Below are 13,999 nucleotides of genomic sequence, written 5' to 3'. Positions count from 1 at the left end.
TGGGTATGAGAACACACTTCGGCCCCGGGTATGTAACGCAAGGAGTGAACTAAGGGGTTTAGGGAATGGGATTACAAGAGGGGATAGCTATAGCTAAAATATGACAAAGGAAAAAACGATGGCGGACGTGTTTGGGTGGCTCAATAAATGAAATAGATATGCAAACAAAACAAAAAACACAGCACCTGATGGAAGTAGTCGAAGTAGAGCGAAGAACGGCGGCTGTAACGGTAAGGAAGGGGAGTGACGGAGCTGACGAATCCATCCCGAGCGGCGGGCCTGACTGGGCAGCTTCGAGATGTATGGTGCCTTTACAGTCTTCGCGTGGGTACGAGTCAAATGGTCCTGCAAGAGCGTCGGTGAAGGGCGCGATGTCGACAGATGGTTACGACCAACTGAGGCCATGCTGCAGGTGGAAGATCTTCTGAGCGTGACGGAGCCGTGCAGCCGAGTTTAGCGTGGTGAAGATGGCATGGCGAAATGAGACAAAATGGAATACATCATGCTCATGAGAAACAGAGTCAATGAAAAGCTTCGCTACCACTGTCTTGTGTCTCTTCGTAGAACATCTGTTCAGGCCAGAAAAACTTGAACCCGTGGCACGTGCAAGGATTAAACGGCACGCCGACGAAAACTTTCGGGGGCCTTACTTTCCGACAAATTCTCCAATTGTTGGGCCTGGTAAGAGCTTCCAAAGGTCATGTTGCAGGGTTGCCTTCTACATGTTTTTTGCTACAAAAATTTTTTTTTTGAGCGTAACAGTGGATAAAACCACGTCGTTACATTTTTTACAGCGTAACAGTAGATAAAACCATGGCGTAACCAAGTGTGACTTAGAACATTCTATCGCACATTTAAAGCTAGACAGCGTTCAATGTCAGGGCCAATGGCCAGGGTTGTACTATGCTTATGATAGACTTTACATCATAGCAAACGCGACATGAATGCACCATTCACTGGTTTAGCCATACAGAAAAAGCGAACTAACTTGTCTCCAGACAATGTTGCAACATATTACAATGTGACTATTGACTAACGTGACAATGATACGGTGATAAGTCTAAAGTACAGTACGTAGAGATGCCATCCGGGGCTAAGGGCGTCACATTCCATTAACTGCGTTTTACAATTGTATTGTAAAACTTTCTTAAAAAAGGTTTGTCTTCTTCCTGAAAACGACATATTGCAGTCTTAAGAAAATTTTTTTCTAGGTGAGACAAGAACTTTACTTTCTAGGCCCCACTAAGACACTAAGACAAAGGATTCTGGCTGATTGGTCAGTGTTTGCCGAAGACAATTCGAAGAGAAGAGCAGAAGAGGGTTTAATCCAGGTTTAATGAATAAAGTAATATGTCAATTTATGACTACAATACAATGAACAAAAAGAAAAGAAAAAAGAAACGTGACTGAAATCTCAACACCGTCTGCCCCCAGCGCATTACCAGTAGTCAAAGGATTCACATCTTGGAACTTAATAGTCATCTCTATACCCCAGGGGAGATACTCGGGTAAAAACGTGATGGGGGAGGCGGGGGGGGGGGGGGGGGGGGGGGGGTCCGACGGAGCCTAATATTTTGCACCTGAAAAAATACATGGACCTTATATTGTGCACCCAAAAAAATACAAGACTGGCAAATTTAAGACCCAAAAAAATACATGACTTTTATACCCTAAAAATGCAATCTTAACCCTTTAATCCCTAAGAGTGCGCAATGGCACATAATGCCATAACTCTTTCAATATTTGACAGATTTCTATGAATTTTTGACACCAAGATAGTGTTGTGAAGATCTACTCATTAAAAGGATAAAATCATAACCCCCTCCCATATATGATATGGTTGACCACCCCCATAACTTTTCAACTTTTCCCCTGTAGAAGTTGTGGGTCTTAAGACATCTCTCACATTAATGAACTTATTGAGAATTGCAAAATAAGCTATAGTTCAGGGGTATACCTAACATACACAAGGATTGGGACGTTTTTGAACTTTAAAATTTTTACGTTTTAAGGCCATTTATCTCAAAGCTATAACTTTTCTCATTCATAATTATATCAGTTATGAAATACACTCATTAGAGCTTTAAAATGGTATATCATACATGGACATTGAGTCTGTAGTCTTGGATCTGAAGAAAATGTCGTTTTGCCTTAGGGGTTAAAGGGTTAAGAACAGTATACATACTGCCTTTCTGCCTTTCGGATCTTGTGGGAACTTTGGCTTGAATTGCGTAAGAACTATTAGCCTGGCAGAAATTCGAGCCCAAAAATATACGCGCAGATTTTTCAGACCCAAAAAAATACAGGAGTTGAAAATTTTAGTATCCCCCCTGGGCTCCATACAGTTCTTAGAACGAAATGAATTCAAGAAAGAAAACAAGTCACTGTTGTCAACATTTTCATGTCAGGTTTTTATCAAATAAACGTCGTTATTTTAAGATGGAATTCAATCTTGACCAAAATTTGCATACACAGGAAAGTTTTGTGTTCAGTGCCGGGTCAAAGTAACTTCAACTGCGATGCTCATTTAATATTCACTGGACGGAAATATCTCTGCAGAATCCTTTCCTTTTTTCCAGAAATCTTTTTGTTGAAAGATTGCATTGAAGAAAATACACATTTTGTGGCCACGGTCAATTTCTGTGGGAAACAAATCCATTGAACAAAACAGTGCTGTAAGCATTGTTCATTTTGTTGTGTCAGAAATATATTTCGACCGCAAGTTACTCGCCTGTGGAACTAGGAACAGGCAATACTCCTCAAAATCATGAAATTGACTTTTTCTTGCTGCATTCAGAAACCTTATAATTTCGTCATTTGAGGGCTTTTATTTTCTTTCAAACAATCATGAAGTCACAGCCACAGCCTGTGGCTGATTGATTGTGTCACAAAGTCAAACTTTTAAGAAAAATACCTGTCAGGAAAAGGAAAGACACGCCTTACTTTCGCTTAATAGAGGGACTAAACAGACAACACCTCTACCAAATTGACATTTTGCAGAATGATTCATCACTTGCTCTGCTTTTGTCCTGCAATGGCAACTATCAACTTTGCGCCTTGCTTATGAGTTTTTTTATGAATTTCCTTCTCCTGTTGAGAAATTCTTCATATGGACACCCCCCAACCCCTCAGAAATTCCCCCCCCCCACAAGAATTTCCATTGATCTACCATGGGGGAGGGGGGGGTATGGATATTTCTGGAACCACACATTTTTCTCTTGGGGATCGAAGGAACTCTGCAAGTATGGCGAAAGCTTCAATAACAACCGACATAAAAACAATCGCGACACATGCAAGCGAGTTTGCAAATTGAGTGTCATCGTAAATCATCAAACTTGCTAAGAGAAACTTAAAGATTAAGAATTTACATTAGCTATAAGAAATTTCATTTCAGTTCAAACAAAATCTTTTTGAAATATCAATCTTAGACTTAATTAGCGAATTTTTGAGAGTGCACTCAAATTTTCGTGTGGCTCTGCAAAATTTATTTGAAATCTCGGTTGAAAAATCACGAAACTTCACCACAAGCGAAGCGTCGCTTTAATACTTATCGTGTATAAATAAAGATAATTGATTGATTGATTGATTAAAACAGTGCCTTTCACATTTCACATTGATATTAGACCTATCCCTATGTGCTTCATTTAACCACTTTGAACAGTTATGCTGAAGCTTGAGCAACAAACATTCTGGTTTAATGTTTTCACCTGGCCTAAACTCTCTGTAAAAAGCTGTTCTAAATCTGTCCTGATTAATGACAACTATATATGCAATAGCAAAGATTAATGAAGAACAGGCTATCATCCCAGTTCATTGTTACTTGGAAACATAATGCATTAACCTTGAATTTGAGTTCCTTGAGTGGTTACTTTAATATTTGAGACAAAAAAATTCTTGTGAAAATTGTAACTATTCAAATACCCTCCCTTTTTCATCTGGCATGTTCTCTGAAGAGACAACTTGCTTCCAATATCCTCTTTCTTTACCAGAAGCAAGTCCCCACAATTTCCCTGAGTTGGTTTGCCATTAATCTAAGCCCCCACATTTCCTCCACTTGAAGTGCTTGAATTTATTGCAAAGTTAGCAGATCATCCCCAATTCTCACACAGGTCTATGGACTGGTGTCCCCCCCCCCCCCCCCCCCACCCCGGGAAACCGATAACAAGTGCATAATGTCTGAGGGAGCAAGGGGTTTTTGTAACTGCTAAGAAAATAGGATATGTAACACCAAACAGAGTGGGAGAAAATCATTTGGGATTGTTTTCTGTCTTTTGTTTCTTTTGTTTTACGTCATCTGTACTCCGGTACTCACAGAAGGAACCGCTTTTTTAGGACTATACCAGGGCCCAGTTGCTCGAACCCGGGGTAGTCAATCGATAAGAATTGATATCGGAAAATCATTCGATAAATCGATATCTATCGATAAATTGAACTTAAACGATATCGATTTTATCGGTCAATCGATAAAATTCGATACTCACACGCCGACGAAGTGTTAATGTTATCAATTTTATCGGATTCATCGATCTTTATTGAATCGATAAAAATTATCCTGTTTCCGTTGAGGGAGCGTTTGATTGTGACTCTTTAACTGTAGATTTCAAAAGCGGCAATGAAATGATTTGTTGTCAGGCACTGTACAAGAGACTAAAGAGACTGCATTATGATTTCCTTCCTGATTTTATTGTTCGATTTACCGAGTTCGATTAGAAACGTAAACTATTTACTCAAAAAGTCACGAAAATCTGTCCCTCTAAAGACTGGGTGAAAGAGCAACGAGCATGCGATTGTGTTACATGAGCAAATAAGTAAAACAGTGGAATAATCAACCAGGGATCTATATCGGATTTCAAATACAATACACCCTGAGTAATACTAAAAGTCTGTTAAAAGATGCAATTTTTTATCGTTTAACGATCAGGAAAGTTGTTATCAGTTCTTTAATATCTTTCGGTGTTTCCGTTTCGAAAATTGGAACGATAATTGAGTTTCGATAAATTCGATATTTATCGATAAAATCGATAGCCCTGATTCAAAAATCGATAATTATCGATTACTCACAACGAAATCTTTTATCGATTTTTATCGAATTTCGAAAAAATTAATCGATTTTTATCGATTGTTATTGAATGCTATCGATTATCGATATTATCGATTGACTACCTCGGGGCTCGAAGCATGGTTGGCGCTAAACATGCTTCGAGCAACTGGGCCCAGATTGACAAACCGTGCGTAAACACAAGAAAACACAAGACTTTACCTGGAATATCCTCTGGCAGCTTCACATGCTTCCTAAGTCAGGAGATTCTCTTTCTCAATCCACAATAGCAACCAAAGTTATACGTCAAGCTGTTCTTTTGTTGTAACCATCAACTTTTACACGGCCAAACGGCAAGCTGCGGCCATTAACGAGGGAAATTTTTGCACATGGCGCTTCGGAAAGTCATTTACACCTGAAAACATGATTAAAAATGACCATACCAGTAAATAAATTAAATATAAATTGTAAATAGAGCATAACGAACGCATTTTAGGAAGTGTTAGAAAGTAAACTGACCTTTTTTGGACTGTTTTTCGATGAAATCTTTCAATTTTTCGCGCCGAATGTGAAAACGCACGCCGCCAGCATTCAATCCCATCCCCCTTTGCAAGCAGGGCGACGTCGCTAAACTAGTTCCCAGTCTGCCTAGGAAAAGTTTTCTATCTATGTTCCTCTTCATGTTCATTTACTTTTCCTTCCCATAGGTAGCGACCGCGGATAAAACGACCATCTCTCTTACATCCATTTTAATAATATGATGTTGCGAAATTTTTAACAGAGTGTTGAACATCAAAGGCGTTTCCCTGGAGAGCAACTTTTAATAATAATTTAAGCCTGGTTTTCACTAGTGACGCAAGAACAGGCGCAAGCACAAGCAAAGAGCTTTATGTCAAGTGAAACGAACGTTACGCAAGCACAAGTAAAGGAAAAGGAAAAAAATTTAATCCTTGTGCTTGCGCTCGTGCTTATGCTTGCGTCGAGGCCATAAGTATTCTTATGCTTGCGCTTGAGCCTGTGCTTGCGTCGCTAGTGAAAACCAGGTTTTAAGCTGCTTTCAAACCTTCAGTTCCATCATCTTTCCGTCATCGATCCATCGCACGTAGGCTCTTCTTGATCCCAGGGTCTCCTCGACCTATATATATAAGAGGGTTGGGATGGATCAGCGATCAACTGAAAAATATACTGCACATAAAAGTTGCTTGTACGTCTCATATAATTTTTGCCGCATCAAATATCATTCATTTTACGGATAAGAATTAAATCTGCATTTTGGTAGACTGTTCAAAACGCTCAAATCACAAAGTAGTCGTTAAAGTTCACAATACTTATCCGCGGGAAATTAAAGGATGATTTTTACTGGTGACGCAATCATAAACGGAATCATTATTTTGTGGAAATATTTAATAATTAGTAACTACCCAGCCCCCTGTAATTTGTGAAGTAACAAAATATGTTGGTCACACCATCGTTTCTCCTTTTTGGAGTTATGTGTCGGGAAAGAAGCACTGATGTGCGTGACGTAGAATATTAACTTGGAAATTTGATGAACAATGTCACGAAATAGTAACGCGAGCAATACTTTAAAATTAGTGAGCAAAGCAGATTGCACAATTGTACTCCGGGAAAGTCCGAAGTTAATACACTGCATGACAATGATGTAACTGCACGCGTAGACCCGCGTAGTATTAAGCTAAATAAGGAAGAGAAACGCGTGTAATTGTGTAATTGAAATCAAATTTAGTAGCATTACAATAGTATAGCCTTGGGATTATACTGTGCTCGTGATTGTAGTAAAAATACTTGTTGCGCAAATAGAACCTAGAAAATCTTAGTACAATTGTAATGTAAGATCAGATCGATTAAGAACGAATTGTGAACGGAACTGTGCATCGCGAATATTGTAGATTGGATCAGAGATTGTCAGATTGTGAATGTTAAATAAATCTTCAGAAAAGGAAAGAATTACAGTCCTCTTCAGTTTGTGAACCGGCAAGTGCGGAGTTCATGAAAGATTCCGCGACACTTGGTCAGTTCGAGCCGGATTGGAAATGACCGCGGAGGTTGGAAAAAAGAAAAAGCGACGAGGAGGCCATCGATTGTACCTTGCTGGAATCCTCCCAGATGTAGAAGCCAGTCTTGAACATTACACCGTGGAAAGGAAGGCAGAGCTGGCGAAATGGAAACACACGCTAAACGAGCAGTTGGAAAAGATAGCGCCCCTCGACTTAGAGATCCTGGCCTTGATGGGAGACGACGAAAAGGTGACGGAGGAGGATATGGCCAGAGAGATAGACGAGAGCAGCCGTCTTGCGTCGGACATAAAGTGCAAGTTGGCTGCGATCGAAGAACTGTTAACCGCACCGCAAATACCACAAGTACAAAATGTACCGCAGCACCAGAATTCGCCGCCAATGCAGACCGGACAAGCAAGCCAGCATAAATCCGTCCGAGCGAGACTGCCGAAATTGGAGGTGCGTAAATTTGACGGAAAAGTGCACGAGTGGCAAGAGTTTTGGGACTCGTTTGAGAGCGCCATACATCGAAATGACATGCTAGAAAACGTCGACAAGTTTTCTTATCTTAGAGGTTTGCTTGTGGGACCGGCCAGATCGGCGATCGCGGGTTTCGCTTTAACGTCCGCAAACTATCAAGCAGCGGTGGAACTGTTGAACAAACGATATGGAAAGAAGGAGGCGATCCAGCGAGCGTACGTGAATGAACTTTTGAATGTTCAACCTGTATACAACGAGAGAGACGCGCCGAGACTGCGGAGCTTGTACGATTTCCTGGAAACCAAACACAGAGCCTTGCAAGCACTTGGAGTAGACGAGACCACTTATTCAGCGATAGTTGTACCATCTGTCCTGGAAAAATTGCCGCAGACGCTGCGTTTGACCATTACGCGAGGTAAAGATCATCATCAGTGGAACTTGAGAGACTTGTTGGAAGGCCTGGAACAAGAAGTAGAATTACGAGAAGAGTACAATGACAGCGCACGTCAAAAGAACTCGGCTGGAGACTTCCGGAGAAAAAACAATGTAGCCACACTGTATGCAGGAAACACACGGAAAGCGGCGAAAGAAACGAACTGTGCCTTCTGTTTAGGAGAGCATCCACACGAAGACTGCAGAAAGGTCCAGGACATCGAGGAGCGTAAGCAATTGTTGTTTAAATACGGTAGATGCTTTAAATGTCTAAGAAAGGGACATTTATCCAAAGACTGTACTGATCGTAGTGTAAAATGTAAGCATTGTAATTGTAAACATCATTCGGCGATTTGCATCGCCTCCCAAGGGAATTTAAGAACGACAGAAATCGGAACCCAAGGGGCCCAGGGTGGTGCAGAACGAGTGGGAAATAGTATGCACGTCGGGACTGGGAACAGTGTAGCCTTACAAACGGCTCAGGCTCAACTAGCGGGGAAGGGTCGCGCTAGAATTAGAGTGCTTTTTGATTCGGCTAGTCATAAGTCCTTTGTTACTTCCCGCGCGGTAGAATCGTTCGGATTGCGATCTGTTAGAAGGGAATGGTTGACAGTTAACACCTTTGGCCAAAGGGCTACTGGATCAAACCTGCGGGATGTAGTTGAAATAGATTTGACCCCAGTGGGTGGGGGGAAGGTTATGCGCATCGAAGCTTTTGTTGTTCCCGAAATTTCGCGCGTGCAGAACGAACATCTGGAAATTGCGCGTAAGGACTACCCGCATTTGGCGCAAATATGGCTGTCCGACGTTTGCAAGGGAAGCGAACAGTTAGAGATAGATGTATTGATAGGGGCAGACTATTTGTGGAGTTTTCAGACAGGCAAGATAGTCCGGGGGGAAGTAGACGAGCCAGTCGCAGTAGAGACAGAGTTAGGATGGGTTCTCTCCGGACCCTTGACATTTAGACAGCCAGCAGATAGACCGCAGGAAGTTAACGTAAATTTTGTTGGCAGAGACAGTGTATCATTAGAGAGTTTAGAAGGGAATGTCCAAAGGTTGTGGGACTTAGAAACCCTAGGAATTAAAGAGAGTGATGGAGTGTATGAAGAGTTTGTAGACAGTATTGCCTTCAACGGTAATAGGTATTCAGTTAAGCTCCCCTGGAAGGAAGGTCAGGATAGTTTGCCAAGCAATTACGAGTTGAGTTTGTCGCGCATGAAGAGTCAGATTAGGAAGCTTAGAAAGGAACCAGACATTTTGCAGGAGTACGACTCAGTTATAAAGGAACAGTTAGATTCGGGAGTGATAGAGAAAGTCGCACAGTTAGGAGAGACAGATAGGGGTCACTATATTCCCCATTTAGCAGTCATACGCAGAGAGGCGAGCACCACGAAACTGAGAGTTGTGTATGACGCGTCCGCAAAGGCAGGAAAGGGGGGGACATCTCTGAACGATTGCCTACACAAGGGACCCTCCCTCAACCCTTTATTGTTTGACATCCTGCTTAGATTCAGAGAGAAGAGAGTGGCGTTGATAGGGGACATAGAAAAGGCGTTTCTTAACATTGAGGTAGACAGTGCAGACAGGGATTATCTTAGATTTTTGTGGTTAGAAAACGTGCGCGATCCTTGTAGTCGAATTGCAGTGTACCGCTTTTGCCGTGTTGTGTTCGGTTTAAATGCGTCTCCGTTTCTGTTAAACGCCACGCTGAGACACCACATTTCGAAGTTTAAGGATGAAGACCCAGAATTTGTGCGAAAGATGATCGAAGGTTTCTACGTTGACGACTTGGTAACGGGCGATAGCAACACGAGCGACACGTACACATTGTACGAGAAATCCAAACAGAGGATGGCCAGTGGGGGTTTCAAATTGAGAAAGTGGATGACGAATGACAAAGTGTTGAGAGAACGCATTGCGCAGATTGAGAGTAACGCAACGGAAAGCGCGATCGTGACCAGCGAAGAAGAGAGCTACGCAAAGTTCATCTTAGGTTCGGGGCAGGCTAGCAAGAGTTGTCCAAAGGTCTTGGGGCTTCCGTGGGATTGTGAGAAAGATGTTATTCAGTTTAGTTTTGAGAAGCTTGCAAGCAAAGCCCTAGACATGCACCCGACCAAGCGAAGTTTGTTAAGTCTGCTAGCAAGCATTTTTGACCCCCTGGGAATCATTAGCCCCATCATTGTGTGCATGAAAATATTGTTTCAAGAATTGTGTTGTGAAAATTTCGACTGGGATAGTAAACTCGAGGGGAAAGTAAAGAAGAAATGGGACAAATGGATTGAAGACTTATCCAAAATAAGGGGTATTACGATCAGTAGGTGTATTTGGGACCATCCAAAACAAGAGGTGCTTAATTGTTACTTGCATGGGTTCGGCGATGCCAGTAACAAAGCTTACTGCGCTGTTGTGTACTTGGTATACAACACGCCAGTAGGGGTTTTCGTGAGAATGTTGACCTCAAGGTCACGGGTAGCACCTCTGAAAGCGTTAACTATTCCCCGTCTAGAACTCATGTCCGCTAGAATTTTGGCGCAATTAATGAACACCGTGATGAAAGCATTAGAAACGGAAGTGAAGCTCAGCGGAACCAGATACTGGTTGGATAGCAAAACTGCTCTCTGCTGGATTCGAAACGGGGGGGAGTGGAAACAATTTGTCCGTCACAGGGTAAACGAAATTCTGAAGCTCACAAAGAAAGAAGACTGGAGATATTGCCCTGGTGAGCAGAACCCGGCAGATGTTGGTTCCAGAGGAGCGCTTGGATCGAAACTCAAAGATGATGAGCTGTGGTGGAACGGACCGCAATGGTTGTCAGAAGGAGAAGACAGGTGGCCACGCGTAGAGAGTGTCGTCAGCACACCAGAAAGTGAAGAAGAAGCTAAGAAGACTGCCAACGTGATGGTAGTAGACGTTCAGAACCAACCCAGTGTTGCAAATCTTGTTGACATCAATCGCCATGGAAGGCTAGAGAAGCTACTCAGAGTGACAGCATGGGTGTTCCGTTTTATCCGAAATTCGAGACCAAACCGAACCGAGACAGCTAGACGGAAGGGAAGACTGACACGAGAAGAATTAGTCGGGGCCGAAAGTGAATGGGTGAAAGCGGCGCAAGCTGACCTGAGAAGTAAGGGTAACTTCCAACAGCTAAAGACCGAGCTCGGCCTAGAAGAGAGTGCAGGAATTCTGAGATGTACCGGAAGACTCGTCAATTCAGATTTGGAGTTTGATGCGCGAAGACCAGTCATTCTCCCAAGGGATCACGCGTTAAGCATTATGCTCATAGAAGAGTGTCACAAGAAGGTGTTGCACAGTGGTGTGAGAGCAACGCTTGCGGAGTTGAGGTCGAGGTATTGGATCCCGAAGGGCAGACAGTGCGTGAAAAAGGTTTTGAGCAAATGCGTAATCTGCAAGAAACAAGAAGGGAAGGCTTACAGCGCGCCGCAGACCGCCGCATTGCCAGATTTTAGAGTAAGAGAAGCGCCAGCGTTTTCGAAAGTAGGCGTAGATTTTGCGGGTCCGCTCTATGTTAAGGCACAAGCTGGGGGAATGAGAAAGGCGTACATTGCATTGTTTTCCTGCTGCGTAACTAGAGCGATACATTTAGAATTAGTTGAAGACCTATCTTCCGAGGCCTTCAGACGAGCGTTAAGAAGATTTTCAGCGAGACGAGGCACGCCGACATTGATCGTATCAGACAACGCGAAAACCTTCCAAGCGACCGAAAAAGCGCTTAGCAATCTTTTTAGCCACCCAGAGGTAGCTAGTGAGCTAGACAGACAGCGAATTGAGTGGAGGTTTAATTTAGAGAGATCACCCTGGTGGGGAGGATTTTTCGAGAGAATGGTTGGAAGTGTGAAAGCTTGTCTCAGGAAGGTGTTAGGAAATGCACGACTTACATTTGACGAGCTGCGAACGGTGTTAGTGGAGGTAGAAGGAACGTTAAATTCCCGTCCGCTTACGTACGAGTACAATGAGGTAGAACATGAAGCTTTAACACCTTCACATTTAATCCTTGGTAGAAGGATTAAGTCTATGCCAGACGAGATAGCGGAAGAGCCAGAAGCGAACGAGAGTAGTTGTTCAGAGAGGTTTAGATATTTGACAGTGAAGTTAGCGCATTTTTGGAAGAGATGGAGAAACGAGTACCTGGTGAATCTAAGGGAGTTTCACCGCCCGAAGGTAGATCGCAAAGACAGGCAGATTCAGACAGGAGACGTAGTAACTGTGTTTGAGGAAGGCAAAAAGAGAGGAGAGTGGAAAATTGCCGTAGTTGAGAGTCTTATCAAGGGCACAGATAACGTTGTTAGGGGAGCAAACGTAAGAGTCATTGTCAAGGGTAGACCGATGCGTATTTCCCGACCAGTTCAAAAGTTGTACCCCTTAGAAGTAAAGTGTGCCATACAAGGGAACGGCCAAATTGGTCAAACCGGGAACCGTAAATTTGAACGGGATCATACTACACCTCTTAGACGTAACCCTAGCAGATCTGCTGCTTTAGATGCTAGGTGGAAATCGAAACATATGCTTTGACTCGTAGACGAGTCAAGGGGGGGAGAGTGTCGGGAAAGAAGCACTGATGTGCGTGACGTAGAATATTAACTTGGAAATTTGATGAACAATGTCACGAAATAGTAACGCGAGCAATACTTTAAAATTAGTGAGCAAAGCAGATTGCACAATTGTACTCCGGGAAAGTCCGAAGTTAATACACTGCATGACAATGATGTAACTGCACGCGTAGACCCGCGTAGTATTAAGCTAAATAAGGAAGAGAAACGCGTGTAATTGTGTAATTGAAATCAAATTTAGTAGCATTACAATAGTATAGCCTTGGGATTATACTGTGCTCGTGATTGTAGTAAAAATACTTGTTGCGCAAATAGAACCTAGAAAATCTTAGTACAATTGTAATGTAAGATCAGATCGATTAAGAACGAATTGTGAACGGAACTGTGCATCGCGAATATTGTAGATTGGATCAGAGATTGTCAGATTGTGAATGTTAAATAAATCTTCAGAAAAGGAAAGAATTACAGTCCTCTTCAGTTTGTGAACCGGCAAGTGCGGGGTTCATGAAAGATTCCGCGACATTATGGTGGCGTTGGTAGTAGTTGACCTTCATTTCATCCTAATTATTTACTCTACACTCTACTTCTCGGCCTTTTGTCACTTTTTTTTTAAATGATGCTATCGTTCGCATTAGTTTAGCCTAATTTTCATCCTAGTACTATACACTCCAAGTTTCGGCTTTTTGTCTCCTTTTAAGAGTGATGGTGCGGGTAGAGGTATTTCTTGTAGCAGCTTCCTGTGTCATTACCAGTTGGTATATGGCTTTTCTATTGAGTCTTCAATGAAAAGAATTCGATCTCAGCTTCGAGGTTTTACCAGTAATGGAACCGACCGCAAATTCTGGAATAACTGAAGACTGAAGGGTTGTTTTAACGGGCTATTTTGTGCCGGTTTAATTTTCGATTTCAAAGCGCATGTGCAAACTACCCGCTAAATTACCAGAGGATCTCAAGGCAATTTGATTTGGGTTTTGTTATTTTAAGAGCCAGCGCGTGCGATGTGAAAGGTTGGCGTAATGGGAAACACTTTTAAGAGAACCATGGCATGTTTTATACCAAAAATCAGGTCCACTCGACGGTTCATTTTAGTGAATAGGGAGCTTTAGCAACGACGACGGCGTGGGCAACGAGAAGGTCAAAAAAGCAATAGGGCTAATAACCAAAACAACAACTCTGCACGTACATAACACTTTTTGGTACATTTGTTTACCATCACTGCACGACTAGGACGTGAAATTTCCTGACGGCAATTTTATGGAGGACGTAAATACACGACGACAATTTTTCTTTCTCTTTCTAAACTTGAGCGCAGTCTCGAAGAATTCAACCCCAGGAAACTGCACCTACATTTGGCATTTAAAGCGAGTTGGAATAATCGCGAATAAAATAGTAAATACGTTTGATAAAACGCGAATTCATTTTAATAGTGATGTTTTCGCTGCCGTCGCCATCGTCGTTGCTAAAGC

General features: G+C 42.4%; 2 protein-coding genes and 1 long non-coding RNA gene across 4 annotated transcripts in view; 2 read left to right on the top strand and 1 right to left on the bottom strand.

Annotated features, from left to right (window-relative positions):
* LOC146458496 (uncharacterized) overlaps window positions 1-6,123 on the bottom strand; it is a 24,236-nt gene extending 18,113 nt beyond the window's left edge. Inside the window, exons 1-2 of one of the 2 annotated variants that reach the window (XR_014858201.1) lie at window positions 6,102-6,123; window positions 5,261-5,453 (exon numbers count right to left, since the gene is read on the bottom strand). This is a non-coding gene — a long non-coding RNA (uncharacterized LOC146458496). Of the gene's footprint in view, window positions 1-5,260; window positions 5,454-5,557; window positions 5,679-6,101 lie in introns of those variants that run through there. The other variant, XR_014858200.1, reaches the window with a different exon arrangement.
* A 401-nt stretch (window positions 6,124-6,524) lies between these two features.
* Window positions 6,525-8,344, top strand: LOC146458495 (uncharacterized). The gene is made up of 2 exons (XM_085090880.1): window positions 6,525-8,277; window positions 8,336-8,344. The coding sequence occupies exons 1-2, from the start codon at window positions 7,090-7,092 to the stop codon at window positions 8,342-8,344; spliced, it is 1,197 nt and encodes a 398-aa protein (XP_084947006.1). The 5' UTR covers window positions 6,525-7,089.
* A 43-nt stretch (window positions 8,345-8,387) lies between these two features.
* LOC146458494 (uncharacterized) lies at window positions 8,388-12,995 on the top strand. Its single transcript, XM_085090780.1, has one exon. The coding sequence runs from the start codon at window positions 8,404-8,406 to the stop codon at window positions 12,493-12,495; it is 4,092 nt and encodes a 1,363-aa protein (XP_084946906.1). The 5' UTR covers window positions 8,388-8,403; the 3' UTR covers window positions 12,496-12,995.
* The last annotated feature ends 1,004 nt before the right edge of the window (window positions 12,996-13,999 follow it).

This window comes from Pavona decussata, unplaced genomic scaffold (assembly GCF_977016875.1).
Source record: "Pavona decussata unplaced genomic scaffold, jaPavDecu1.1 SCAFFOLD_233, whole genome shotgun sequence".
Taxonomy (NCBI): Eukaryota; Metazoa; Cnidaria; class Anthozoa; order Scleractinia; family Agariciidae; genus Pavona; species Pavona decussata.
Note: the sequence above shows the minus strand (reverse complement) of the source record. Positions and strands in the feature narration are given on the sequence as shown.